The sequence below is a fragment of the Trichomonas vaginalis genome, chromosome IV (genome assembly GCF_026262505.1).
Source record: "Trichomonas vaginalis G3 chromosome IV, whole genome shotgun sequence".
NCBI classification, from domain to species: Eukaryota; Parabasalia; order Trichomonadida; family Trichomonadidae; genus Trichomonas; species Trichomonas vaginalis.
Genome location: NC_067206.1, coordinates 34,865,383 through 34,892,377, shown reverse-complemented (window position 1 = coordinate 34,892,377; position 26,995 = coordinate 34,865,383). Strand labels below are relative to the sequence as shown.

Here is a 26,995-nt window from a genome sequence, read left to right as displayed (position 1 = left end):
CTACTGTTGTTGAAGAACCTTCTCCAAACTCACCTACGTTTCCATAAGAAACAGCAGTTGTATATTCGTAAGTTCCAGGAACTATTTCTGACCTTCTAATGGCATTGTCGCATTCGTTATACCATTCGGAAACATTTCCGTTCATGGCATCCAAAACTGTTGGCGTTATATTCTGAGCGGCGTACATTTCATATGGGTAAAAATATAGAATAGTTGGATTTATGTCATAATAGAACCCACTCGGACCAAGCTTTACTTTCTTCCTGACTGAGTTTTTAACTCTTCTTTTTCCTTCATTGCCACTACTTTCACTAGATGAAGTTACTTCTTCACTACTTTCACTTTGTTCTACTCTTCTCTTCTTCTTTGGTGTCGCTTTTGGTAACTTGCCCTCTGCTTCAAGTTGTTGCATCTTTGCCTCATGTTCACCTAGTATGTTGTAAATTTCCCATGTCCTTTTTGCCTTTGGGCTCTGGTCGCCCATCTCAGGTAACCTATATCCTAGAAAGATTTTGTCATAGTTTGTATTTGAGTCTTCGCTTATTGTTTGCATGACTCTTTCCTGAGTTTCCGGTTCAAGCTCTTCAAACAGAGCTTGTCCATATGGAATAAGCTCGTTTCCAAATATATGTTTTTGTAGCCATTCTGGTTTTCTTTCCATGTTACCAATAATATCTTTTGTGAATGGGAAAGCTTTTACCCAATGTTTCAGTCTTGCGTCATTTATTTCTGTAGTTGGTTTTATTTTGTCAAGGAACATGTTTTTCAATACTAACATTTCATTTGGTACTGTCCATTTGAGTTTTCTTAAATATTCATCCCTTCTCGGTTCATTGTCTGCAAAGTAAGTTTTTATGACATTTTGCAAACTTTCGTTTGCAAGGTCATGTACAATAGGTTCTCTTCCTTCTCTCTCCCTAACTCTCTTTCTAAACTCTTCACCAAATATACCATCTCTATGGTTCTGTGTAGTTCTTTGAGATAAATGTTCTAGAACGTCAGGTGTTATATTTCCATCAGCCATGTTCATTTCATACTGGTCCAAAATATCTGCATCTTTCATATCTTTCAATGGCATTAAAGCCGCGCTGAAAATACCAGCTATATCTGGTTCACCATTCACTTCCATTGCGTCTACAACTTCTTGGAATTGGTTGTAAGTTTATGAACCACCTATCCGGATTAGCTTTATGACCCCATCTCATTGTAGTTCCATAGTCTGCAGAAACAAAAGTAGGTTTGTTTCCATATTGGTTAGGTTCTGAATGAACTTTAAACAATGTTTCATTTCTATATGTTTTGTTGAAATTTAACCTTTTATTTTCACCGAGTTCAGCCAAAGATTGAACGTTATATGGTCGTAAGTAAAAAGGATTATTGTATTTGCGTACATTTTCTTTCAGTACTTCCATTCTATGCTGAATATTTTCATCTGATGTTGGAGTCTTTTGTATGTCGGGAACATTTTTCGATATTCTTCTACTATGTCAGCCGAATTTTTCTTAGACTCTTGGAAAGATTCCATATTCTCCTCATACACTTGTTGAGGGTCAAGATTTTTCGGCTGTTCCAAATCTTCATCTAGTTCTGTGAAGTTAGTTTCCAAAGGAGGGACTTGTTCGTTTCCTTCAGGCTCTTCTAGCTGTTGTTGCTGAACTATTTCTTCCATGTCTGGTTGTATCTGAACTTCTTCCTGTGGAGTTTCTTGTACCTCATCTGCTGGCATTTCATATATTCCGAGACCGTTTTTAACAAGTTCCCTATCTAAGTCATCCGGACTCATAAACCTTTCTTCTTTCGTTCCGTCTCTATTTTTTACGCGTTTCATGAAGAGAGTTGAATTATCATTTAGCTCTGACACCAAATATCTCGGAGTAAATTCATCATGTCATTTGGATGATATGCTATTAAATCATATCCCTTAGCGAGCTTGTATTTTCCAGGTTTGAAATTATATCCCATTTGTGCTGAACCATAAAGCTAAATAGGTTCGGGTCAGTATTTCCTTCCTTGAACTTTCTAATAGCTTCTTTATATCTGTCACTAAAGTCAAGAGTATCTGGGTAACCATAATCTTCCTTAAGCATTTTTAAGAATTCTTGGTTTCCTTTTCTCTACTTCTTTTATGTCCTTGCTCTGTTTGTGGTTGTTGTGCTGGTTTGAGGTGGTGTTGTGCAGGGTTTTGAACTGTTGGTTGCTGTGTTGGTGTGTTGTTGGTGCTGGATTTTGAACTGTTGGTTGTGTGTGCTGGATTTTGAACTGTTGGTTTGTTGTTGTGCTGGATTTTGAACTGTTGGTTGTTGTGTTGTTTTGGTGCATGCCTGTGTCTGTGTCCATGTGACGATGTAAATGTTTTAGGTAGTCCTGGTGCAGGTGCTTCTCTTGGAGGGTTTGGTGGTATATAAGTTCCACCAGCTGGCACATATGTTCCATCTGCAGCATAATGTCCTACCTGACTTTTCGTTTTTAAGAAAGCATTTACTAGGTCTGTTTTGGTCTGTTGTAACTCTTTTTCTTGACTTTCCACAACAGTTGCTCTAACGGCGTCATAGGCACTTTGAACTGCCTGTCTCGTTGCTGCATCTGTTATTTTCGTCATATTTTGTGCTACTTCTCTTAACTCTTTGTCGAAACCTTCAGACTTCAGTTTCTTTCCAGATGAGAAGTCGTTCACTAGTTTCACCTTACTATGAAGAGCTTCGAAGGCATTCTTAAAGTCAGCATTCATTAAAGCTTCATTTGAACTGTCTTCATCCGCTTGTATTTTTGTCCTTATTGACCCTATAAGTTGGGCTGCTTTAGCGTTGGCTTGGGCATCTAACCAGTCATTATTAGCTTTTATATATTCTGCGCTTTTCATTGCCTTTTGCATGGCTGCGTCGTTATTTTTACTTTCTTGTGCTAAGTTTTCATACTGTACGGTTTGGTTTTGCAACTGTAAAAGTTTTTCTGCCTTTACATTTGCTTCAACTTCTTTTTTATACTCATCGCTATCCATATATGTCTTCAGGGCTTTTTGTTTTATCTCTTCATCTTTCAGTACTTTATATTGAGTAGTATGGTTTTTCAAATTTATAACATCTTGTTCCATTTTTGCTACTTCTGCTGCTTTTTCTGACACTTTTTTCGCATATTCCTCTGTACTTAGTTCTTTCAGTTGTTCTTCTTTCTTCTTTTTCTCTACGTTTAACTCATTGAGTTTCTTTGTGTGTCTGTCATATTCTAGTTTCTTTTCGTTTTCACTTATTTGTTTCTGTATGTCTATGTTTGACTTTTTGACATCTGTTATTTGATTTTTGAGTGAACTCAAATTCATTTGACTTTGAGGGTTATAAGCTGTTCCGTCTGCAGCTCCACCATAGCCTGCCATTTTCGCTAAAAGTGCCGCTCTTAAACCTCCACTCTGTGCACCAATAACTCGGTTTAAAAGCATAGGGTTGCTTGACATTTGTTGCAACATAGTGGGGTCATTCATCATTTGTTGTTGCAACTGTTGTTGTGGTGTCAGTTTTACTATTGGATGTTTCAATGCTCCCTTCCTCTTACGTATATTCTTACGTAGCTTACGTGGCATTTTAAGTGAAGTTAAAAAGCGGTTTTTGACAGATGTTTATATGACACTTTTTGTTCAGCACAAAAAACTACTCGGTCAAAGTGTTGTCAGTTTTGTAAAATAACCGTCCTATCTCATTCTATAAGGGAGAAAAGGCTTCTCAAAGTATACTTCCTTGGAACGCCTGTAACTTTTCCTGTAGCGACGATAGACCCTTACTTGTCCGGACAAAGTTATACTATTTTGAGTGCTCTACAAAAAAGTCAACGGCGACGACTCTCAAAAACCGTTGTGTAAAAAGTTTTACCGTTGGACAAAAAAGTATATATAGAAAACAAAAAACGTTTATAGTTCATTCAATATTTGAGATGGAACGGTTTGCCAACGGTAACTATTAAATAAAATAAAAAAATAGAGGGGGTTACCGTTGACAAAAACCGTTTATTTCAAACTTTTCTATGAGTGGTCCGAAAAAAAACAGTTCATTTTTCATAATGGAAGGAAGAAAAAATGTCGCAGTTAAAGTTCCTACAACTTATGTCTCACCATTCTCAAAACCCTTACGACCTCCTATAATACCAAAGCAACTTCCTCATACAATTGCAAACAAATTGTTGGACAATATGCATTTGCACAAAGAAACAGCTCAGCCAACAGGTCAGGCAACAACAACTATCGGAACAGAAGCATTTTCAGAAGAAGTTAATACCAATCAGACTCCAATCGAACATACAGAAACACAACCACCCGAAAATACAGAAACACATCCAATCGAACATACAGAAACACATTCTGCAATGACCACTAGGTTGCAAACACGATATCTCGCCTTTAGCAAACAATTTAAGTCTCAAATTCAAGACACACAAGATAGCGACACTCCTCTTTCAGAGAAAGTTCGTAGAAAATACGCAAAGAAAAGGTTAGAATTGTTAGATAAGTTAAATGAACAGTGGGGTTCAGAAGACAATCGAGATTATAACGAGATGTTTCAAGCTGTCATGGATGCCATTCAGCCTCTTGAAAACGAAATCAAAGACCCTGGCGTACTTGTTGACATGTTTGCTTCATATTTACCCGTTACTGCCAATCTCATAGCGTTGCAAGCTATTGACCAGTTCATTCACTTGTTTCCAAAGAACTTGCAGAAGCATTTACAAGAAGTTAAAATTGCTGAATTTGTCCGTTTATATCCAAATTCATACAATTATTTGGAAGAATTGAATGAACATGGTGAAAGGTCATTCTATTTATATTTCTACACAAAAGACAACCAGTCAAAACGACTATACTGCATTGAACCTATGCCTCAATTCTTAGACAATTTCCACGTTATAACAACTGTTGCTTTAGATATTCCTGCCAGAGTTCCATATGGAGGAACAGTAACTATCTCAAGCTTTCCCAAGGGCTATAAAGGAAAGCCTCTCACAATTGCAAAATTCACACACAGCAGTTGCCAATTTGTTCAAGATGTCGAGTTCCATTTCCTCAACAATACGACTTTCATCATAGAGACTCCTCAAGAAGGTATATACAAAGTTTTCATCGCAGGATTTGTTGCTCCCAATGGCGAAGAAGAAGTCGAAGAAATCCTCACCTCAGAGAGCGAAGAAGAAGAAAATTTCCAAGACATTCAAGATTCAGAATATACCGAATAAAAAAAACAATTTAAGACTAAAAATTTAATTTTATTATAATATTTTTATTTTTTTCATCTGGTCTTTGTATCATTCCTCCTCTAGTTTCTCCGGGGCTAGAGGGCGCAACGCGCCTGGAAGCCCCACTCACCTGACCTCATTAGAATGTCAATCTTCCAATGAAATTTTTATAGATTTATTATTGGTAAATCTGTATTCAATTTATTATTTTGATATTACTCTGTATTATAAGTGATATTTCCCTTTTTGTTTCAGTAAATCACTTCGAATTCAAAATAGTCGTCAAATGATCAATTGATTTTTTTGGGTCGTTATCGATTTTGTAATTTAATCGTTATCGTTATCGATTTTGTAATTTAATCGTTATCGTCTTTTTCTAAACGTGCATTTTGGAACTAAATCGCATATAACTTTAAAATGACTTAATATTTAAAGGTTTATGTGGTAAATATCAACGAAATGTAATATTAATATGTACACCATATATGAATTACAGACATTTGAGCAATTCGAAATTTCATCGCGTTATATATTCATTTAAATTCGATCAAATCAACATTGCAATTATAAAACCATTACACATCCAGTCAATATTTTTCAATTTCATGCGAATTATATCATTATTACACATTTTAAAATGGCGAAATATAGTCCAAAAAATAAACTTCGTTTTAAACTCAATTCTCACACATATTCGGATTAAATCATATGTGACTCATATGATCATACATCTCATTTGAGGTCTAAAAAATGATTTACCGAGAAAACTTGCATTCGAACTAAAATTTACTAAATTTAATCAAATTGGTTTACAAACGTAAAGTTTATGCCAAATATTTACGTTTGTAAACTAATTGAGTAAATTTATAGCACTTTTTTCTCGATGCAATAATTTGAACGACAAGTTAATGTAATTAGTGTTCTCATGTTTACAATTCAATATGTCTATGCATATGATATATGCAAATTCTATAAATAAAATATTATTAAATAAAATTCTTTTCAATTCCTTAAAAATAGGGTTTCTTTTGAATAAAAAATGATTTTTAACTAATTTTAGGACTCTTTCTATTTCAAAAAAATACCTGAATTTAATTTTCTGATGCAAAATTTATGCTTTTTATCATGAAATTTTTTTTTTTAATTTTTTTGGATTTTTTTCCATTTTGAATATAGTTAGGGTTGTTAGATTCCCGACGATAGGTGTCTTGGAAGATTTGCCTGATGTCATCATAGTGTCTTTAAATCAAAAATTTTATTTTGGAGTTAGTTTTATTGATTTTTCAATAAAAAACATTTCTAAAACAAGAAAATAAAACGATAAAATATTTATATTTTATATAAGGATCTTATATATTTAAAATAAATATCATTTTATTTTTTTCATTGGTGTCTGTCAAACCATAATACACTATTCAAAAATTCAATGTGTCTTGCGGTTTCAAAAGACACCTTCAAATTGAACGATAGCACAGACACTATTGAATTTTACACATTTTATTTAGTTTTTACCCTTTTTATTTTTAAGAATTAATAACTCTCAAATATTATTTTTTTGTTTATTTAATGATGAATAAATATGATTGCTTTAGTCAATCATAAAAACTAATTTAAGTTTAAAATAATGAAAGGATAATTTGATCGTTTTTTAAAATACAATTATTTTTGATGATTTGCAAAAATCTAGGTCAGGTAAGTGGGGCTTCCAGGCGCGTTGCGCCCTCTAGCCCATAAGAAATTTTTCCCAAGACCCAAGAGGAGGACCGAACCCCAGCCGACCAGCCGGTGACTTTTTTGTAGAGCACTCAAAATAGTATAACTTTGTCCGGACAAGTAAGGGTCTATCGTCGCTACAGGAAAAGTTACAGGCGTTCCAAGGAAGTATACTTTGAGAAGCCTTTTCTCCCTTATAGAATGAGATAGGACGGTTATTTTACAAAACTGACAACACTTTGACCGAGTAGTCTTTTGTGCTGAACAAAAAGTCTCATATAAACATCTGTCAAAAACCGCTTTTTAACTTCACTTAAAATGCCACGTAAGCTACGTAAGAATATACGTAAGAGGAAGGGAGCATTGAAACATCCAATAGTAAAACTGACACCACAACAACAGTTGCAACAACAAATGATGAATGACCCCACTATGTTGCAACAAATGTCAAGCAACCCTATGCTTTTAAACCGAGTTATTGGTGCACAGAGTGGAGGTTTAAGAGCGGCACTTTTAGCGAAAATGGCAGGCTATGGTGGAGCTGCAGACGGAACAGCTTATAACCCTCAAAGTCAAATGAATTTGAGTTCACTCAAAAATCAAATAACATATGTCAAAAAGTCAAACATAGACATACAGAAACAAATAAGTGAAAACGAAAAGAAACTAGAATATGACAGACACACAAAGAAACTCAATGAGTTAAACGTAGAGAAAAAGAAGAAAGAAGAACAACTGAAAGAACTAAGTACAGAGGAATATGCGAAAAAAGTGTCAGAAAAAGCAGCAGAAGTAGCAAAAATGGAACAAGATGTTATAAATTTGAAAAACCATACTACTCAATATAAAGTACTGAAAGATGAAGAGATAAAACAAAAAGCCATGAAGACATATATGGATAGCGATGAGTATAAAAAAGAAGTTGAAGCAAATGTAAAGGCAGAAAAACTTTTACAGTTGCAAAACCAAACCGTACAGTATGAAAACTTAGCACAAGAAAGTAAAAATAACGACGCAGCCATGCAAAAGGCAATGAAAAGCGCAGAATATATAAAAGCTAATAATGACTGGTTAGATGCCCAAGCCAACGCTAAAGCAGCCCAACTTATAGGGTCAATAAGGACAAAAATACAAGCGGATGAAGACAGTTCAAATGAAGCTTTAATGAATGCTGACTTTAAGAATGCCTTCGAAGCTCTTCATAATAAGGTGAAACTAGTGAACGACTTCTCATCTGGAAAGAAACTGAAGTCTGAAGGTTTCGACAAAGAGTTAAGAGAAGTAGCACAAAATATGACGAAAATAACAGATGCAGCAACGAGACAGGCAGTTCAAAGTGCCTATGACGCCGTTAGAGCAACTGTTGTGGAAAGTCAAGAAAAAGAGTTACAACAGACCAAAACAGACCTAGTAAATGCTTTCTTAAAAACGAAAAGTCAGGTAGGACATTATGCTGCAGATGGAACATATGTGCCAGCTGGTGGAACTTATATACCACCAAACCCTCCAAGAGAAGCACCTGCACCAGGACTACCTAAAACATTTACATCGTCACATGGACACAGACACAGGCATGCACCACAACAACAACCAAAACCAACAGTTCAAAATCCAGCACCACAACAACAACCAAAACCAACAGTTCAAAATCCAGCACAGCAACCAACAGTTCAAAATCCAGCACCACAACAACAACCAACACAGCAACCAACAGTTCAAAACCCTGCACAACAACCACCTCCACAACCAGCACAACAACCACAAACAGAGCAAGGACATAAAAGAAGTAGAGAAAAAGGAAACCAAGAATTCTTAAAAATGCTTAAGGAAGATTATGGTTACCCAGATACTCTTGACTTTAGTGACAGATATAAAGAAGCTATTAGAAAGTTCAAGGAAGGAAATACTGACCCGAACCTATTTAGCTTTATGGTTCAGCATCAAATGGGATATAATCTCAAACCTGGAAAATACAAGCTCGCTAAGGGATATGATTTAATAGCATATCATCCAAATGACATGAATGAATTTACTCCGAGATATTTGGTGTCAGAGCTAAATGATAATTCAACTCTCTTCATGAAACGCGTAAAAAATAGAGACGGAACGAAAGAAGAAAGGTTTATGAGTCCGGATGACTTAGATAGGGAACTTGTTAAAAACGGTCTCGGAATATATGAAATGCCAGCAGATGAGGTACAAGAAACTCAACAGGAAGAAGTTCAGATACAACCAGACATGGAAGAAATAGTTCAGCAACAACAGCTAGAAGAGCCTGAAGGAAACGAACAAGTCCCTCCTTTGGAAACTAACTTCACAGAACTAGATGAAGATTTGGAACAGCCGAAAAATCTTGACCCTCAACAAGTGTATGAGGAGAATATGGAATCTTTCCAAGAGTCTAAGAAAAATTCGGCTGACATAGTAGAAGAATATCGAAAAATGTTCACCGACATACAAAAGACTCCAACATCAGATGAAAATATTCAGCATAGAATGGAAGTACTGAAAGAAAATGTACGCAAATACAATAATCCTTTTACTTACGACCATATAACGTTCAATCTTTGGCTGAACTCGGTGAAAATAAAAGGTTAAATTTCAACAAAACATATAGAAATGAAACATTGTTTAAAGTTCATTCAGAACCTAACCAATATGGAAACAAACCTACTTTTGTTTCTGCAGACTATGGAACTACAATGAAATGGGGTCATAAAGCTAATCCGGATAGGTGGTTCATAAACTTACAACCTCAATTCCAAGAAGTTGTAGACGCAATGGAAGTGAATGGTGAACCAGATATAGCTGGTATTTTCAGCGCGGCTTTAATGCCATTGAAAGATATGAAATATGCAGATATTTTGGACCAGTATGAAATGAACATGGCTGAAGGAAATATAACACCTGACGTTCTAGAACATTTATCTCAAAGAACTACACAGAACCATAGAGATGGTATATTTGGTGAAGAGTTTAGAAAGAGAGTTAGGGAGAGAGAAGGAAGAGAACCTATTGTACATGACCTTGCAAACGAAAGTTTGCAAAATGTCATAAAAACTTACTTTGCAGACAATGAACCGAGAAGGGATGAATATTTAAGAAAACTCAAATGGACAGTACCAAATGAAATGTTAGTATTGAAAAACATGTTCCTTGACAAAATAAAACCAACTACAGAAATAAATGACGCAAGACTGAAGCGTTGGGTAAAAGCTTTCCCATTCACAAAAGATATTATTGGTAACATGGAAAGAAAACCAGAATGGCTACAAAAACATATATTTGGAAACGAGCTTATTCCATATGGACAAGCTCTGTTTGAAGAGCTTGAACCGGAAACTCAGGAAAGAGTCATGCAAACAATAAGCGAAGACTCAAATACAAACGATGACAAAATCTTTCTAGGATATAGGTTACCTGAGATGGGCGACCAGAGCCCAAAGGCAAAAAGGACATGGGAAATTTACAACATACTAGGTGAACATGAGGCAAAGATGCAACAACTTGAAGCAGAGGGCAAGTTACCAAAAGCGACACCAAAGAAGAAGAGAAGAGTAGAACAAAGTGAAAGTAGTGAAGAAGTACTTCATCTAGTGAAAGTAGTGGCAATGAAGGAAAAAGAAGAGTTAAAAACTCAGTCAGGAAGAAAGTAAAGCTTGGTCCGAGTGGGTTCTATTATGACACATAAATCCAACTATTCTATATTTTTACCCATATGAAATGTACGCCGCTCAGAATATAACGCCAACAGTTTTGGATGCCATGAACGGAAATGTTTCCGAATGGTATAACGAATGCGACAATGCCATTAGAAGGTCAGAAATAGTTCCTGGAACTTACGAATATACAACTGCTGTTTCTTATGGAAACGTAGGTGAGTTTGGAGAAGGTTCTTCAACAACAGTAGATATTGCTTGCGACAGGTTTCATATTATTTCTATTGACAACTCATTCTTATACGTGGAACAAGACATTGAAATAAAACCTTCTGCCAAGTTGTCTGACAAGAAAGGTTGCAATGGAATTTTCTATGTCGGATACCAATATGCTCCAGAAGTTTTCATGGGATATAAGATATATTCTAACTCTGACTTAGTTCAAACAGTAACATGGGCAAACTATGAATGGTTCGCTTTGAGAAACTCAGTACAACCACAAGCTAGAGAACAAACAGACCAGTATGCAACTATTGAGAAAATAAGAAGACTTGACCCTAACGTTCCAGGAGTTTATGTTAACCTTTCTGGACAAACTGCAGCAGCAGTAACCAAAGTAAAACTGAAACTTAGAGTTCCTTTGTCATCTTTCCTCATCTTCAGGTTTTTAAGATACTTGCCAAACTGGGCAGGAAAAATTTCTATCGAACTTACTCCAAGCAAAAATAACTTAGTCATTGCACCAACACAAGACCCATTCACTCTTACAGACGTAAAGGGAACAAATCAAACGTCATTCGCCGAATTTTGCAAAGACAAAGTTGACTTAGACTTTGGTTTCTCAAACTTCAACAATGAAGTAAACTATTTTTTCAATGCTGCTGGAACTGCTTGGGACCCAGTTAAGTTCACATGCGAACAGTTTGAATGCAAGAGAATAGAAAGCAGACTTGCAGTCTATATGTTGGACCCAGATATTTCAAATGCTTTAGCTGCCAAATATATTGCAGTTCCACTTATGTTCCCTATACACCAAATATCTGTCAAAGACTTTGCAGGTGAAGTTGGAAACCAAAATCCAGGAGCCGCAGGTGCAAGAACAGATATTGCTTTAACAACTGCAATGAAACATGCAGATACTATGTTTGTACTGTTCAGACGAACTATAAATGACTATTCTTGTTTCTACAACCCTGGTATTAAATATCATATAAACATAGATGGCAAATATTATCCAAGAGAAGAATATTCTACAGTTGAGGATATGAGGTCATACAACTTGACATTAGATGCTATGAACTTTAACAACAACTTCACAACAACCATTAACCCTGAAATGCAAAGTTCTATTATGCCATATGTGAAAGTATGGACTCATACAGGAGGTCAAAAAACTCAATATACAAATGGAGACCGTTCAAACTTTTGGCTTGGCATTCCATTTGCTGACTCAGAAGACTTTATGGGTGGTATTTCAACTGTTGGTACTGTACAAATACAATATACTGGTGACAGAGACGGTCCAGATGAATTGAGAGCAAAGAAGTTTACAAAACCAATAGCACTTTTCACGGAAGATGCTCTTTTGAAGATTCGTTCGATGAAACCTGCTGGGGCTCCTCAGATTGGCATAACGACAGCTTCCATCGAGCAGATTTTGGCAGCAGGTCAGTAAGTTGTTCTTGAACTGACTTCTCTCCGTCAAATATTGACAGTACGCCAGTTTTGACATAATATTGTAAGATAAACTTTCCTTTAGTAATATCGGTCAGTTTTGAAGTTATATTTTTGTCTGCTTCAAGAACTTTCACCATTTCAGTTATACCAACTTTCTTTGCTTTATGAAAATATTTAGGTTCAGCAAAGACTGCTATTCTATAACATTTTCCATTGTTTGTGTAAAGAACTATTCTGTCAATGTATTTGTATTGTTTGTGAGTATAAACTTTGTTCTGCTTCAATTCAATAAGATATCCGAATACGTCCATCTTTTTATTCTAAGTAAAATGTCATTTCCGAAAAATAGAAGCGTAAGTGTTTCAAAAGGTTTAATGGCGGTGGCAGATGTGAAGTTAAATTCACCAACTCAAACAAACAGTCAAAGTGTTATTGTCAATGTCAAAGACAGAGATGTTGAAGTGGGGAAACCATACGAAGACGAAGATGGTATAACAATTGTTCCTGTAAAAGAACCAACATATCCTGAAGTTAACAGAGACTTAAGTTCTGTTGCAGATATTCGAAACGACTACCAACAACTGAAAGACAAACTTCAAACTCAGGAGAAGATTTGTCAAGCTTTAAGTATAATGTTAAACTTGGTCGAACACAACCCTGTAAAAGTGAACTCATATGTCATTGCACCTCATGAAGTTTTGAAAGAACTATTGAAACTTTTGACAGAGGCAGACGATATAAACATCAAAGAAATAGAACCCGACATTAGTTGCTGTGGTGTTTCATATAATGTCATTGACAAGATATACGTTATGAAAGGAGGTGAAACGTTGAACTTAAAATATAGTTTCCCAGACGTTATAAAAATATTTGACGACCACAACATTTCATTAAAATTTATTTGCTAAGTAAATGGCAGAAGACATAATGGTTTATACTATTACGACTAAAAACCCTGAGTCATATAATTCTATAACAACAAACTTACAAAGTCCTCAAGGACGATATTGTAAACTAACCTTAAACACAATGACGACTAAAGCCTGTTTTGCTCTTTTGACACCAGAAGACTTTATTGTTGTGAATGGTAAAAAATACTCCTTTGAAGATACTTACTCAGATATACCACCAACAGGTTTTGTTGACTTATTTAATACTTTAAGTACGGGTGTAACATGTGCTGCAACTAGAGCAGGTTTCATTATGTTTGGATGTCCGACTGAGTTTACTATAAACGATATGAGCTATAATACAAAACTTATTTCTGGTTTTTACTACCAACAGTTTCCTATAACAGGAAAAGGTGTCATACAAGGAATGTCTATTCCATTGACATTAAGCACACCAATCTTATATATTGTTTCAAACTTAGGTTCAAAGTGTTATTCGAATGTCGACAGAAACTATTATGACCAAAAGATACTTATGCGTATAAACAATACTTTCTCTGCTGGTTTGCCTATTGTTCATTCGAATGCAGAATTTTCAACCTTAGTGAACTCAAACACTTTGGCAAGTATAACGTTGACATTAGTTGACGCAAACTTTGTTCCTGTAAAACTTTTATGTCCTATGTATTTGTCAATGACGGCAGAAAGTTTCGAATTGGAAGATGCAACTGGTGAAAGTATTGTATTACAAGAACAACTTCAACAACAAATAGCTCAAGAACAACAAATGCAACAAATGGAACAACAAAGTCAAGAATAAAAAAATATTATTTTTTTATTTTTATAAAAATGTACAGAATAGATGTTTCAGATTTTTATGACTTCCAAGCATTCAGAAATATGTGTCCATTTAGAGACTATAACAAAGCAGTCGAGAATTTGAAACGTTTAGTCATTTATGTTGACTCTGCCCCAGAATGTTATGTCATGAAAGAATGGGATGTTGTCTTTAACAAACCAAGAGCAACAATAGTGTCTGAACAAGAATGTAGACAGAAACTTAAGAAAATAAAAGTTGTACAAGTTGGAATGAAGATGTTAGATGCTTGGGATATCTTATTGTCAAAGTTAGAAGATTTTTCAGTTCGTATAAAGTTTTATACACCTTCTCCAAACTTCTATTCTATCTTCACTGGATATAAATACGAACAAGTAGAATGGAAAAATATTATAGAAGCTTGGTTAGACCATGTCAAAGAAATTATATGCAATGGAAACGAAAAGGTTTATGAGTATATCTTATGTTGGTTTGCAAACATCTTACAACATCCAAGTGCTAAAAATGAAACTGCTCTCATTATAATTGGAAAACAAGGAACAGGTAAGAACACATTCTTTACAGATATTTTGTGCAAACTGTTAGAAGGTTATTCGAATCCGAATATGACAAACTTAGAAAACATCTGTGGCAAGTTTAACTCCTCAATAGAGAATATGAAACTTATAGTTTGCAATGAACTTCAAAGTATAGATACAACAAAAGTTTTGAACTCAGATGCTTTGAAGAGTCTTATAACAGACAAAGTTGGAGTTGTTGAAAGAAAGTATAAAGACCAAAGAGTTTGTGAAAATGTTGCAAACTTCATTATGGTTTCAAACAATGCTGTTCCGATGAAGTTAGAAAGTTCTGACAGAAGATATGTAGTTGTCAGAACGTCAGATTCTCATATGCAAGATACAGAATATTTTGACGACTTAGCAGAAACTTTGACATCTGACTTTTACAACCACTTGTTCTCATATTTCATGACATTAGATATTTCTAAGTTCAATCCAAGACAAATTCCACATACCGAAGAGAGACAAACATTGTTAGAAGCAAACAAGAGTGTTATGAACTGTTCATAGAAGAAACGACTTTGTGTTTAGATGAAAAGGTCTTTATATGATGAATATAAACAATATTGTCAAGAATATGGTTATATGGCAGCTTCTAAACGTACATTCTTGGCAAATGTCAAAAGTCTTTTAGATGTTCAGAATGGTGTATATACAAAGAAAATTTTTCTGAGTAAATTTTAAAAAAAAATATTTTTTATCCGATAGAAAAGATGCAAAATTCATCTCAGTAAACAAGTACATGTCAGGACTTAAAGAAGAACTAGACCCATTCACATATTTGAATGTTTACTTCTACCATTTTGAAAAGTCTTCATTCAGCAAAGTTTGGAACATCGAACCAGTTAAGTTTGCTATTGTGACTAAAAATGGTGCGAAATTTGAAGACTTAGACATAGAAGGTTTGTTAACAGTCAAAGAAAGTTTTGACAGAAGGTTCTCAAACCTTAAAGAAGGCAAAGCATACAAACTTGTTATACCTTATGAACCAAAGAAGACAGACGACTATGAATATTATGAGTCTAAAGTTGTAGAAGTTCAAGGTAAATTGGGTAAAAAGATTTTAGAGTCTAAGCCAGTGTTTACTCCTAAAGAGGAAGAGAACATTGACATTGACCCAGAAATGTTCTAAAAATAAAATTTTATTTTTACATGTCAAATTTCTTTTTCTCTGGAACTGGTTCAGGTTCTTTCTTCTCTTCTTCTACTTTTTTTCTTTCTTTTCTTCTCTTCTTCTTTCTGGTGGATATGTCAAATTTCAGAACCATATTTATGTAAAAGTTCTTTGTCCTTTAATAGCTCATCTATTCTGTTTTCTATTTCATCTTCAAGAACAGCGCATGTGTCTTCTTTGCATTCTAAGAACTTTTGTTGGACTTCATCTTTCCAATCGGCGTCATCTCTGTCAACAAGTCTGTCATTGACAAATTTTAAGACTGCTCTGTGTAATGTTTTATGGTTCTTGTCATATTCCCAGAAACAGAACTTTAGAACAAATTCACCTTTCTTGTTTACACTATGTAAGATTTTATGGTCGACAGATGTTTTGCTGTCAAAAAGTTTGTCTCGAATATAGATAGCGAAATCGCTAGACATTTTCTAAAAGATAAAAATTTTAATTTTTCTAAAAATATGTTAGAAAAAAAGTTTGCTGACATTGACAAGAAATTTGAGAATGTTTTAAATAAGAACAAGAGGAAGTTAGAAAATGCTCAGATAAAACCTATACACGACAAGTTCTTATTTGCTCAGAATGGTATAACAGGTCTAATTGCACCACCTGGGTCGGGTAAGACTTTCACTTATCTTAAAATGGCTGCACAACAACAAGAACTAGATGAGAAGAACCCATTCTATGAGTTGGTTGTTATTTGTTCGACTTCTGGTCAATTTGACCAAACCGTCAATTCGTTCAAAGATATTATAAAGAAGTCTAAGTTAGTATGTATAAAGGATACTGAGTTGTTAGATTGGATAAAGAAGTACCAAAGAAGAGTTTTGAAGTATAATGCTATAAATGAGTATATAAATTCTAAGTTCAAAGACCCTAATGAGGAAATGCAGAGAATATTAGAGAAGAAACACTTCAGAAACAAACAGAAAGAGATAGAATACATTTCGAAGAAATTGCAATCTTACGATTGGAAGACTTACCCTCATAGATGTCTTCTTATCTTAGATGATTTTGCCTCTCATCCTTTGTTAAAGAACAGAGAACAAGATATGTGTCGAATTCTTAAGAAACTTAGGCACTTTAACATTTCAGTCGTAATATGTGTACAGACAGCCAAGAGTTTAAGTAAGGATGTAAAGAGAATACTTACTGACATTATACTTTTCCCCGGATTGTCCGAAGACGATTTCATGGAACTTATGAAAGAGTCCATGGCAGGTAAGTTTGACAGACATGAACTATGGGAGAAGTACAAAGTCATACAAGACCCTCATACTTCTTTCAGAATTCATATCTACGCAAACAAAGTTCAAATTGTAAAAAGTCAAGCTTGAAAAATCTAAGTGTTTAGTCTTAGTAAGATGGTAGCTTCTTAAAGCAAATACCATTGCTGAGTTTTATGTACGTGAAGAGAAGTACAATGAATTCAATTACGAGTACAATTGCAATGACAACTAAGGCAACTATTTTTGTCTTTTGCCAGCAAGGGTACTTCTTCTCTTCCAATGGTTCGGCAGAACTATACTCACTCATGAGAAATGCCAAAACGGTTTAATAGAAAAAGTGTAATTTTTTTCATGTCCGAAGACTCGAAGGTGCAACACTTCCAAAATACCGACGAACTCAGAAGAGCAGCATGGCAGTATGTTCTTGACAACTTCTTTGAGTTCTCCGGGTACACCTTGGAAAATGCTGAAGAACTCCGACACAGAGAATTTGGAGAAATTGCACTCCAATACTACCTTGACAAACAAAGGGTAAATTAAGACTAAAAACTTAACGTTTAAAAAGTGACATTTTTATGAGCTCCGAGTCACCGAGAAAACTTGGCCAGATGTTAGCAGCTTACTTCCCTGAGGAGGATGGAAGCGTTACATACATCAGGTTCAAAAACAACGAACCTGGAATTGCGTACCAAATTCGCAATTACATGACCATGGAAGAGTACGAAAGGTTTCTACAAGAGAAACCAGCTCTAAACAACTCAGAAAAGAAAGAGTAAAAAGTTTAATTCGTAATTGTTTATTTTTTTACTTGTATGGGCAAGCTGCAAGAATGAAGTCGACTATCTCAGTCTTTGTCTTGACCAGTTGGACTGCTCTTGTAAGCACGTCTGTTTTGCGGTCTCCAGCTGGTGTCTGACCTTCGTAATTGCGCATGTTCTTGAGAGCTCCAACTGTAAATGGTTGTAAGATGAAGAGTCTCTCAGACTGCTTGAGGTAGTCTTCACGGTCACGAACCGAATCTGTGGTACGAGTCGAATTGGTCGATTTGAGGGAAGAGACTGAAAGCCTGTCGTCTTCCATTGGAGCTGTAGCATACTCTTTGCGTAAACGGTTCAGACCTTCTTCGAACTCTTGGTCTCTCTTCGATTGGGATTGAGATTGGAATTGCTGGGGTGGAGCTTGCTGGAACAACCAAGGGTTGGGGAAGTAAGGCATAGGTTGAGGAGGGTAGTTCGGGAAGCCTTGTGGTGGGTAGTAACCTTGAGGTGGAAATTGGTAGTAATTTGGTGGAGGTACTTGCTGGAACTGAGGTTGCTGAGGAGACTGTTGTGGTTCTTTAGGTTCCTCTGGTTTGGGAATGGACTCGGTTGGTGGGACGTCGGACATTCGTTTGTGTCTTGTCGGACCACAACGATAAAAATCTCTGCTACTAGCAGTACTGCTACTGACAGTAGCAGTACTCTTACTGACAGTAGCAGTACTCTTACTGACAGTAGCAGTACTTTTACTGACAGTAGCAGTACTTTTACTGACAGTAGCAGTACTTTTACTGACAGTAGCAGTACTTTTTCTGACAGTAGCAATGGTCGAGGTCGAACCTACCGACGAGGCAATTTACCTAATTGAAATTAACGAGCTTGTTAAAGACTTCCTCAGGCAGAATGTAAAAGGCAAGCTTGTTAACGGTTGGATAACGGGAAGGGCTGCCTTGAATCTCGAGACTTCGACTGGAATTCCAATTCAAATACCAGACGGGACAGTCTACGACGACATAAAGCAAGCAAAGAAGGAAGCCATTATAAAGTTCTTTGCCAAGCGTCCTTGGATACTACTTCCAAACAGAGAACCCTTTCCCAAGAATGAACCAAATTCTCAAGGGTCTCCTTCACTTCTCTGGTCAGCCGCGTTCTACATAACCTGTGAAGGCGACATTCAACCAATTCAGTAAACATCTCATTTTAACTCACTTTTTTTATGTTTTTACTCACACTCGTACTCACCAGGTATGAGTACAACTATTTCAACTGTGAACCTTGTATGACCGGTCTTCCTGCAAATGCAAGTTCGGTCAATACACAGTTTATGGTGGCAAGAGAAGACAATTTTTCTGTTGTTGCGCTCGAGAGAGAATTGAAATTCCAGACCCAACTCCAACAAGAACTCTCAAGTTGCCAAAGACTCATGTGAAGAAGAAGCCTTCTGGTAAGTTTCTTATAGCCATATACATGGCACGCTTAGAGTAAAAACATTTTTTTCATTTTTTGAATGAAGCAAGTTAAATTCGTCCCACACCAATCTCAATGGACCGATGAAGAGTTTCAAGCTATGGTTGAAGGCGTTGAGAACGACATAGACGGCGAACTTGAAGGAGCTCAAACCACAATTGCAACCAAAATTGCACAAGTCAAAGAAGAGATAGCTCCACTTAAAGCTACCAAAGCTACTCTTGACCTCATGGATACTTACCGTTTAGATGTCAAGAGAGGAATAAGACAATTAAAATTAAAACTCTTAAATACGAAGCTATACTCCAGAAGTTAGCAGAAATGAGAAGACTTTACCAGAGCTACTTACATGTAAGGGACTTACCTTCAAGCAGTCCGACCAAAGATGAATTTTCTGACATTGTCCCAATTTTGTCCGAAAGTCAGCTCAGATGTTTTGAACTGCTCCCAACATATCCAGAATATGAACGTTTGCCTGAACTCTTTCCGCAATTCTCAAAAAACGTTTTTTGGTTCTCATGTTCGAAACTTTTATCGGAAGAGACAACAAACGTTCAGAAGAAGAACAAGATATTATTTTAAACTTGTTGTATGACATAACTGTCATAACAAGCTTTTTGAAGTAAAACCGCATTCTCAAACCACTTCATTTTTTCGATGTCCGAACAAGCACCGAAGCCGAACACAATGGCAGATGTCCTTTCAAGGTTGCCAGACAAGCGCCCACTTCAAATTCAAATTGCCCAATTGAAAGCTCATCTGACAAACACCATTAAGACTCTCCAAAGTAGTCTTATGACAGAGATGACCAATCTCAAAGCCGATGTCCTCATGAACCAAGCTTCCAATGAGAAATGCCTGAACGATTTCGCGGAAACCTTGCGCAATTACGAGAGAGAGAACCGAGACCTTGGCAGACTCATCTACCGTTTCTTCGAAGAGATAGACGCCATCTGGAAGGTACTCGGAAAGGACAGAACATGCAACACCGTACTTCGTGAGTACCAAATTGAAGAAGGAATTGTCGAGGAAGAAGAGAAACACGAAGAAGAAGAGGAAGAAGAAGAAGTTCCTGAAGCCGCTACATGGGCAACCCTTGTTGCCGATGACGGTTACGAAATTTCCCAACCCTACCCATACCAAATCCGCAACAAGGAGACAGGCAAGGTTCTTACCCCAGTCCTCAACAACTTGGGACACTTGAACCTTAACCTTCGGAATTGCGGTTCAATCTCCATGGGCAAGCTTGTCGCAATTCAATGGGTTCCAAATCCAGACAAGAAGACGAAGGTCAGACACATTGACGGTGACAAGCTCAACAACCGTAAGGAGAACCTCGATTGGTTCTAAGAGTAAAAAAAATTTATTTTAGGGGGAAACCCCAAGTAAATTTAAGTTTTTATTTTTGGTATTCGTACCAATCTTGGAATGTGAAGACCACATCCCAACCTCTGTACGTGAGTCTTGGGTCCACGTCTAAGACCCTTCTGTAGCAATTCCAAGCCCGAGCAAATTCAATTGTCAACCACTCGTCTCCTCTGTAGTCTTCAATCCATTCTTTGAAGAGACGGTCGAGTTCGGGCTTGGAATATCTCTTGCCTGGGTCCGAGACCAACATTTGGTTGAACTGGACGAAGCGCTCAGGGATGTACGCCATTAAAAAAATGTCACTTTTTAAAAAATAAATTTTTTATTTCATGCAATGTTTAACTATTTCACCATCTTCTTTAACACCCCAGTACTTACGCTTGGAGAGGACATGAACTTCGGTGAAAATTTTGTCCAATTTGAATTGACCCATCTTTTCACCGACTAAACCCATTTCAATGAGTTTGTTATAGCCTTCTTCGTTCGTCATGAGTGCGTCAATGTTCTCATAGTAAACCTTGACTTTCGATTTGACTTCGGAGAAGAATTTGTTGTAGTTGTCAAGGACTGCTTTTGCGAACTGAGGGTAAGACCAATGTTCGACAATAGGTTTTAATGTGGTTACTAAGCCACTTTGACCTTGAGTGAATTCGTACTTCAAAACAAAAGGAGAAAACCTTTCAACAAAGTTGTCGACCTTCTCATAATGTTTACTCTTCATCTCTTGAGGTTTCTTAATGGAATATCCCCATGTCGAATTCATAAGCAATTTGAGTGTCATTGCAAGTTTGGGGTTTGAAGCTTTCCTAATATCATACAGTTGTTATATGACTTTTCCAACTGTATAGTTCCTTCCCGGGAACTCACCATCTTCGTTTGGAATTCCAGTCGGAATATATTGGACAAACCTCATGTATGCAGCGTTAAGGTCGACATAGTATATCTTTTCATCTGAGTCGAACTTGTCGCAACCAATTGGTCCAGTTTGTGGAAATTCAAGTGAGTCTCTTATCTTCTGAGAAACTTCTCCTGTTATCTCATAAACATCGTCGAAGCAACCTGTTTCATATAAAACCTTCTGACCTAACTCAGATGCTCTCCAATACAATTTGACGTCAATTGGATGTCTCAATGGAAGTTTGTTTATAGCATCTTGAAGTTCTTGCAACCTCATTGGAAGTTCTTCTGGTTCAGGTTGGTATCCGAACATACCAACTCCTTGTGGAACTGTGTACTTCTTTTGTACTAGAACTTTGTCTGGAACAACTTTTGGTCTTGCTAACAATGAAAAGTTTGTTTCGTCTTTTGGTACAAAAGTTTCTGTCAGCTTGTCATCTGGAATTGGTTCCAACAAACCTTTCTCGAAAAGAATGTTTACAGCTCTGACAATGTTGCACTTACTTTTACCAAAGAATGGGTTTGTAAGACTTTCGTTCAACATGAAGTGGTTGTGGACAATTACAATCTTCAACCATGGTAAGTCTTTGTCAACAACATAGTCGTCATGTGAAGAACCTTTAGCTGTAGGTATGTTGACTCGGATATTGACATTTGCCAACGGTGCAATTTTTGCCAATTGACCTCTGAGAATGTACCTTGTCTTCACACATGACTCAAGATACTTCATCTTCTCTCTGAACAAGACCAGAGTTCCTGAGACATGTAAGAATACAAGGTTCATTGACAATTGTTTCAATTGAATTGTAAATTCCATACCTTGTCAAGTCAATGTCAGACTTATTTATGAACGGGAAGTATCCAGCATGTTGTCTGACTGCTTGAGGGTTAGGTTGGTACCATTCGAACTTGACACTTGCAATTCCTTCAATTGCATTCAAAATGTCTGAGTCGGAGTCAACCATTTGTTCTCTCTTTGTAGTCTTGAAAGCGTCAAGAAGTTTTGCGGCTGTTTGTTCATTGTCATGTGCATAGTAAATGTGACCATCCAAATCTGTTATGGTCAATCTGAGATTGTGTCCTTTCTTATTTCCGTCTTGTATGGCAGCAAGTACTCCCATGAAGCCTTCTTTGTTCTTTCCTTCGTCAAAGTTTACTGTAAAGGTTCGACCAGATGTAATTTGACTTCTAACTTCACGATACTTTTCATATGCATATCTTGTTCTTTCCATGGGAGCATGTGCGTCTTCACCTTTTCCTTTTTTCCTTCTCAAAGGATGCAATTGTTCGTCATGTTTCCAGTAGAATCTGGCAAAGCCGTCGTGTCCTTCAACTTGAGGTTCACTAACATCGAAAGGCATGTCCATAAGACGTTCTTCTTCTAACCTCTCTAGTCTGTTTGGATAATTGGCACGTGCTGTTTCCAAATCCATTTCGTAGCGAAGACCAGACAATTTGTCATAGACTTTTATGGGTCTTCCCTTCCTATATTTAAAATTCTTCGAAACTCTCCAACCATATCTTTGTAACTCTGCTTTTATTCTAGCAGATTTTCTATCCATTCTATATGGGGGCATTTTTATAAAAATAAAAAAATATGTTTTTTTCTTTACTTTACATAACCGCCTGCTGCCATAAGTCTTTGACGCCAACCCATACCAGCTAATGAAGGTTGACTTGGTTTAGTTTGGAAACTAAACTTTGGTTTTGGTTTATCTTCAGTTTTTGGTTTCTCTTCTTCTATCGGTTTTTTGTCACTTTTCGGTTCCTCTGACTTTACTTCACTTGCAGGAACAGTTGTGTCGTCAACATCTTCATAAATATCATATGCCATTTGTTTTTGTTTTCCTTTCAACTTTTTGTGTTTGTTGTAAAGTTTAGAATATTTCAACTCTAAGTCAATGAGATGTTCTATAATGAACTGTTGGTCAGTGAAGTAAACTTTTCCATCTGTTGTCTCGAAAGCTCCTTCAGACTTCAATATTTTATTTGTGAGAGTCTGTTTCTTTTTTGAGATACTAGCCGTTCCATTTCTATGAAAAGTGACTTTATAGTTAGGGTTTGTATTTCCAGACCTGGCACTTTCTATTATTGAATTTTTCTCTTCATCTGTAAGTTCTTTGACAGGTTTTGACAATGGTTCTGAACTTTTTGTTTGTGGTGTCAAATCTACCGTTTCAACTTCTTCGGTCATTTCATCTCAGTAAAAAATTTTAGTTTGGTTTGTTTTCAACTGGTTGTTTAGGTTTTTTAAGTCGGTCTAAAACTTCCTGAGGTATAGGAAGAACTTTACAAACACGTGGTGTAAATGCTGGAAGCCGACAAATCCATCTTGAACTCATTTGTCTCAATGCTGCATTGTTCATTTCATCTCAGTAAAAAAATTTACATTCCCCACGTTTGAGGTGGTTGCGGTTGGTTATTGCTTACCCATTGTTGTGCATGGTTATATCCTCTGTTAAAGAATCTTTCACCTTGGTCCATATAGTGTCCTGCTTGGTTATAGTAGTCATTTGCTTGGTTATAGTAGTCATTTGCTTTGTTATAATAGTTTCCTGCTTGTCTTCCTACATTGTCCATCCATCCTTGAACTTTTCCTCTTGTTTCAGGATTTGGAATAAGATTTGTTGCATCTCGTGCTACATCCCAACCTTTCTGTACAGTTTGTATAATAGGTTGTGCTTTCTCTTTAAGTATACCTAATGTACTCAAAATCTTCCTTCCAACTCCAAATACACCTCTGGCTATTGTTCCCACTGCGGGCAAAAATCTGGATGCAACTCCTGCTAATGCGCCAAATAAACCCATTTCTTATAGGGTAAAAAATGACGAATCCGAACAAGGACCCCTATGTTTCTAAAGCGACAAAGAAAGCACTCATGATAAAAATCTTTAGTTCAACACCAAATGCTTGGTTTATGGATATCTTGGAAAACATTCCGAGAGTTAGAACAGATGGACCTCCATACTGGTTAATATTTGTTGGTCAAAACACAAGATACTGTGAAGCCATACCATTATGGTCCAAAAATATTTTAGATGTGAAAACTGCTTTGACAATATTCGTTGACAAATACCATCCAACAAAACTGACATCTGACTGTGAAAGTTCTTTCAAATCAGATGATGTAAAAAACTATCTGCGTTCAAAAAATGTAAACCAATATTTCATTGTCGACCAAAACCATTCTGCTCTTGGTGTCATTGACGGATGTATAAAAATGTTAAGAGACTTAAACCAACCACAAGGTGGTGAAGCAAATGAAATGTCATATGACGACAAATATAGACACTTCTCCATGGCAAAGATGAGACAAGTTTTAAATATTTACAATAACCGTAAACAAAAAGGTTTGGGAAACCACTCCCCCGAAGAAATGAAAAACAACCCTGACTTAGAGAAAGACTATATATTTAATAATTTAGTCAAAAGAGACAAACAAGAAAGAATGCCGGGCTTCAAACTTCAGAAAGGTGACAAAGTAAAAATAGAAATACCTAAACGCGACCCATATGAAAATACTATTGACTATGACAACAATGGGAACCCGACAGGTACTCACATTCGTGTTCGTAAAAATAGAAGAAAGTATACAAGAGAATATTATGAAGTTTTAGGCAAACATGGCAAAATGTACACACTGCAAGCAGAAGATAAAACTACTATTGTCAGACCTCGTTTCAAACTTGTCAAAGTTCAAGGTGGTATACTTTCAAAGACAGTTCCTAACAAATATAAGACAACTCCTGACGAATATGCTAAAGAAGTTGAAAATGACAACTAAGCAATTCTATACCATGCGTAAACTGTCATGTAAGGTGGCATGTATTCTTTACTTTGTCCCGTTGTTTGTGTATATCCTGAAACGAAATGTGTATGGTTTCCTTCTCCCTGAGTGTCACTCCAGTAACAATTTATAGCAAACTTAACGTCGTCTTTAACATCATATCCTTTACCTTTTGTCATTCCTGACTAATCCCAATATCTATGCTTATGCCAACCTGCTTGAGATGTACTTAAATCTATGTAATGACTGTGTGCAGGTAAATTTTCACCTGAAATCGTTTTACTTCCACCTGTTTCCTTTGAAGAGTTTGCACAATACAAAAACCTGTCGACTATTTGTTCCCATGCACCAACACCAAACATTACTTGAGGACCTCTTGCATCCATAGATGTATAAATAGAACCTACTGGGTTCATTAAATCAAACATATGAGATATTATAGGATTGTCTCTTTTGAACTTAAAATATAGTGCAACTATTTCAGGTTTCTTCTGGTTTGTGTCAGAATATTTTTTATAATATAATCTTATGTTTTCAGGGTAGGTAAAATCTTGACTATAATATTTATTTCTGTCATCTGTATAATAATATACTATTCTCGTTTTTTCTATTGCATTATATCTTTTATATCTATAATAATCTAAATATAATGTTAGCTTTTGTTCATCTACATGTGGTGTTCTGTCGTCATCTCCATAGTCATAATAATGTGGTGCTGGAGCTGGGTCAGGCAATGTCATATCTGCCATTTCATAAACTCTTAAATATTTCTTTTGTTCGTCTCCATATAAGTTTAAGTAGCAGTTGTTGTCTAATGGAACTTTAACTTGTGTACCATCATTCTTTTTATAGCTTACATACATTTCATTGTTATTTTTCGGAATGAGTTTATACCGTGTACCATTTTCTAAGGACTGTACCAACTGCCATCTAAAATATTTATTTTCTTCATTGACAGAAAAGTCACCAACAATAGTTTCAATATTTTTTGTTCCTATCAAACTTTGGTATATTTCATTGACATATGTTTTATCTGCTTTATTTTCAAGGCTAACGTTTAAGTCTGTTATTTCAGAAGATGTATGTGTATGTCCAACGTCACTTTTCCTGTTTAAGGTTTCTTGTAAGTTTGTAATATCAGATATAGAATGTGTATGTCCAACGGCACTTTTCCTGTTTAAGGTTTCTTGTAAGTTTGTAATATTTGCAATGGTATGTGTATGTCCAACGTCACTTTTCCTGTTTAAGTTTTCTTGTAAGTTTGTAATATTTGCAATGGTATGTGTATGTCCAACGGCACTTTTCCTGTTTAAGGTTTCTTGTAAGTTTGTAATATCAGATATAGAATGTGTATGAGTCTTATCTGCTTTTGTCTCTAATGTTTCCTTAAGACTTGGTATTTGGTTAATATAATGTATATGAGTCTTTTTAGAATATTCGTTTTCAGCTCTTGTCACTTCACTTGACATTTTATTGTCAACATATGTTTTGTCTGCTAGTTCAGGATGAGTATGTTCTTTTGTTGCATAAGCATTGTTAGCTCTTTCTTCTTCTTTTGCTATTGCATCGTCTACATATTCTTTGTCAGCTTTGTTGTCAACATCTGCTTTCAAAAGAAGTTCATTTATAGGTTTCTCGTTTAAAGTTCCTTTTGTTGGATTTATACAGACAGTATTGTTCTTATTGTCTTGAAATAGAAACTCATCTGTTATAGGGTTTATTGTCAGTTTTAAGTCACCCCCTTTCAATGACTCAGATATCTTAGA

At 36.1% G+C, this 26,995-nt stretch overlaps 17 protein-coding genes and 3 pseudogenes across 20 annotated transcripts, besides 5 other annotated features; 12 read left to right on the top strand and 8 right to left on the bottom strand.

The window, feature by feature from the left end:
* Positions 1 to 1,262: part of a mobile genetic element that runs on past the window's edge.
* Positions 219 to 778, bottom strand: TVAGG3_0222830 (protein of unknown function, DUF4106 family; the record flags this gene model as incomplete). Its single annotated transcript, XM_051227017.1, has 1 exon — positions 219 to 778. A coding segment is annotated over one exon (560 nt), but the record flags the coding sequence as incomplete, so codon positions are not given.
* A 3,292-nt stretch (positions 1,263 to 4,554) lies between the features above and the next one.
* On the top strand, positions 4,555 to 5,214 carry TVAGG3_0222810 (attachment subunit-related family; the record flags this gene model as incomplete). Its single annotated transcript, XM_051227016.1, has 1 exon — positions 4,555 to 5,214. One exon carries the CDS (start codon positions 4,555 to 4,557, stop codon positions 5,212 to 5,214), a length of 660 nt encoding a protein of 219 aa, XP_051112002.1.
* A 305-nt stretch (positions 5,215 to 5,519) lies between these two features.
* Positions 5,520 to 5,605: a terminal%2Cinverted (terminal inverted repeat of MuDR-N2_TV transposon ID:TVAGG3_0222800).
* Positions 5,520 to 6,393: a mobile genetic element.
* Positions 6,394 to 7,728: 1,335 nt separating this feature from the next.
* TVAGG3_0222790 (protein of unknown function, DUF4106 family) lies at positions 7,729 to 8,764 on the top strand (the record flags this gene model as incomplete). The annotated part of the gene is made up of 1 exon (XM_051227015.1): positions 7,729 to 8,764. A coding segment is annotated over one exon (1,036 nt), but the record flags the coding sequence as incomplete, so codon positions are not given.
* Positions 8,765 to 9,572: 808 nt separating this feature from the next.
* Positions 9,573 to 17,295: a mobile genetic element.
* TVAGG3_0222780 (protein of unknown function, DUF4106 family) lies at positions 10,993 to 11,992 on the top strand (the record flags this gene model as incomplete). Its single annotated transcript, XM_051227014.1, has 1 exon — positions 10,993 to 11,992. A coding segment is annotated over one exon (1,000 nt), but the record flags the coding sequence as incomplete, so codon positions are not given.
* TVAGG3_0222770 (protein of unknown function, DUF4106 family) lies at positions 12,638 to 13,171 on the top strand (the record flags this gene model as incomplete). The annotated part of the gene is made up of 1 exon (XM_051227013.1): positions 12,638 to 13,171. One exon carries the CDS (start codon positions 12,638 to 12,640, stop codon positions 13,169 to 13,171), a length of 534 nt encoding a protein of 177 aa, XP_051111999.1.
* On the top strand, positions 13,176 to 13,973 carry TVAGG3_0222760 (uncharacterized protein; the record flags this gene model as incomplete). The annotated part of the gene is made up of 1 exon (XM_051227012.1): positions 13,176 to 13,973. One exon carries the CDS (start codon positions 13,176 to 13,178, stop codon positions 13,971 to 13,973), a length of 798 nt encoding a protein of 265 aa, XP_051111998.1.
* TVAGG3_0222750 lies at positions 14,003 to 15,228 on the top strand (annotated as a pseudogene). Its single transcript has one exon. A coding segment is annotated over exon 1 (1,226 nt).
* Positions 15,294 to 15,683, top strand: TVAGG3_0222740 (protein of unknown function, DUF4108 family; the record flags this gene model as incomplete). Its single annotated transcript, XM_051227011.1, has 1 exon — positions 15,294 to 15,683. The coding sequence occupies one exon, from the start codon at positions 15,294 to 15,296 to the stop codon at positions 15,681 to 15,683; it is 390 nt and encodes a 129-aa protein (XP_051111997.1).
* TVAGG3_0222730 (protein of unknown function, DUF4106 family) lies at positions 16,184 to 17,059 on the top strand (the record flags this gene model as incomplete). Its single annotated transcript, XM_001297520.1, has 1 exon — positions 16,184 to 17,059. One exon carries the CDS (start codon positions 16,184 to 16,186, stop codon positions 17,057 to 17,059), a length of 876 nt encoding a protein of 291 aa, XP_001297521.1.
* A 231-nt stretch (positions 17,296 to 17,526) lies between the features above and the next one.
* Positions 17,527 to 17,727, top strand: TVAGG3_0222710 (uncharacterized protein; the record flags this gene model as incomplete). The annotated part of the gene is made up of 1 exon (XM_051227010.1): positions 17,527 to 17,727. The coding sequence occupies one exon, from the start codon at positions 17,527 to 17,529 to the stop codon at positions 17,725 to 17,727; it is 201 nt and encodes a 66-aa protein (XP_051111996.1).
* A 28-nt stretch (positions 17,728 to 17,755) lies between these two features.
* On the bottom strand, positions 17,756 to 18,337 carry TVAGG3_0222700 (uncharacterized protein; the record flags this gene model as incomplete). The annotated part of the gene is made up of 1 exon (XM_051227009.1): positions 17,756 to 18,337. One exon carries the CDS (start codon positions 18,335 to 18,337, stop codon positions 17,756 to 17,758), a length of 582 nt encoding a protein of 193 aa, XP_051111995.1.
* A 647-nt stretch (positions 18,338 to 18,984) lies between these two features.
* On the top strand, positions 18,985 to 19,194 carry TVAGG3_0222690 (uncharacterized protein; the record flags this gene model as incomplete). Its single annotated transcript, XM_001297518.2, has 1 exon — positions 18,985 to 19,194. The coding sequence occupies one exon, from the start codon at positions 18,985 to 18,987 to the stop codon at positions 19,192 to 19,194; it is 210 nt and encodes a 69-aa protein (XP_001297519.2).
* A 639-nt stretch (positions 19,195 to 19,833) lies between these two features.
* On the top strand, positions 19,834 to 20,526 carry TVAGG3_0222680 (HNH endonuclease family; the record flags this gene model as incomplete). The annotated part of the gene is made up of 1 exon (XM_051227008.1): positions 19,834 to 20,526. One exon carries the CDS (start codon positions 19,834 to 19,836, stop codon positions 20,524 to 20,526), a length of 693 nt encoding a protein of 230 aa, XP_051111994.1.
* A 49-nt stretch (positions 20,527 to 20,575) lies between these two features.
* Positions 20,576 to 20,833, bottom strand: TVAGG3_0222670 (uncharacterized protein; the record flags this gene model as incomplete). Its single annotated transcript, XM_001297517.1, has 1 exon — positions 20,576 to 20,833. The coding sequence occupies one exon, from the start codon at positions 20,831 to 20,833 to the stop codon at positions 20,576 to 20,578; it is 258 nt and encodes an 85-aa protein (XP_001297518.1).
* A 27-nt stretch (positions 20,834 to 20,860) lies between these two features.
* Positions 20,861 to 26,656: a mobile genetic element.
* On the bottom strand, positions 21,828 to 22,808 carry TVAGG3_0222660 (annotated as a pseudogene). Its single transcript has one exon. A coding segment is annotated over exon 1 (981 nt).
* TVAGG3_0222650 (phage tail repeat-like family) lies at positions 23,051 to 23,635 on the bottom strand (the record flags this gene model as incomplete). Its single annotated transcript, XM_051227007.1, has 1 exon — positions 23,051 to 23,635. The coding sequence occupies one exon, from the start codon at positions 23,633 to 23,635 to the stop codon at positions 23,051 to 23,053; it is 585 nt and encodes a 194-aa protein (XP_051111993.1).
* On the bottom strand, positions 23,655 to 23,807 carry TVAGG3_0222640 (uncharacterized protein; the record flags this gene model as incomplete). The annotated part of the gene is made up of 1 exon (XM_051227006.1): positions 23,655 to 23,807. The coding sequence occupies one exon, from the start codon at positions 23,805 to 23,807 to the stop codon at positions 23,655 to 23,657; it is 153 nt and encodes a 50-aa protein (XP_051111992.1).
* TVAGG3_0222630 (uncharacterized protein) lies at positions 23,827 to 24,249 on the bottom strand (the record flags this gene model as incomplete). The annotated part of the gene is made up of 1 exon (XM_051227005.1): positions 23,827 to 24,249. The coding sequence occupies one exon, from the start codon at positions 24,247 to 24,249 to the stop codon at positions 23,827 to 23,829; it is 423 nt and encodes a 140-aa protein (XP_051111991.1).
* TVAGG3_0222620 (uncharacterized protein) lies at positions 24,321 to 25,163 on the top strand (the record flags this gene model as incomplete). Its single annotated transcript, XM_051227004.1, has 1 exon — positions 24,321 to 25,163. A coding segment is annotated over one exon (843 nt), but the record flags the coding sequence as incomplete, so codon positions are not given.
* TVAGG3_0222610 lies at positions 25,223 to 25,615 on the bottom strand (annotated as a pseudogene). The gene has a single exon. A coding segment is annotated over exon 1 (393 nt).
* Positions 26,657 to 26,995: the final 339 nt, after the last annotated feature.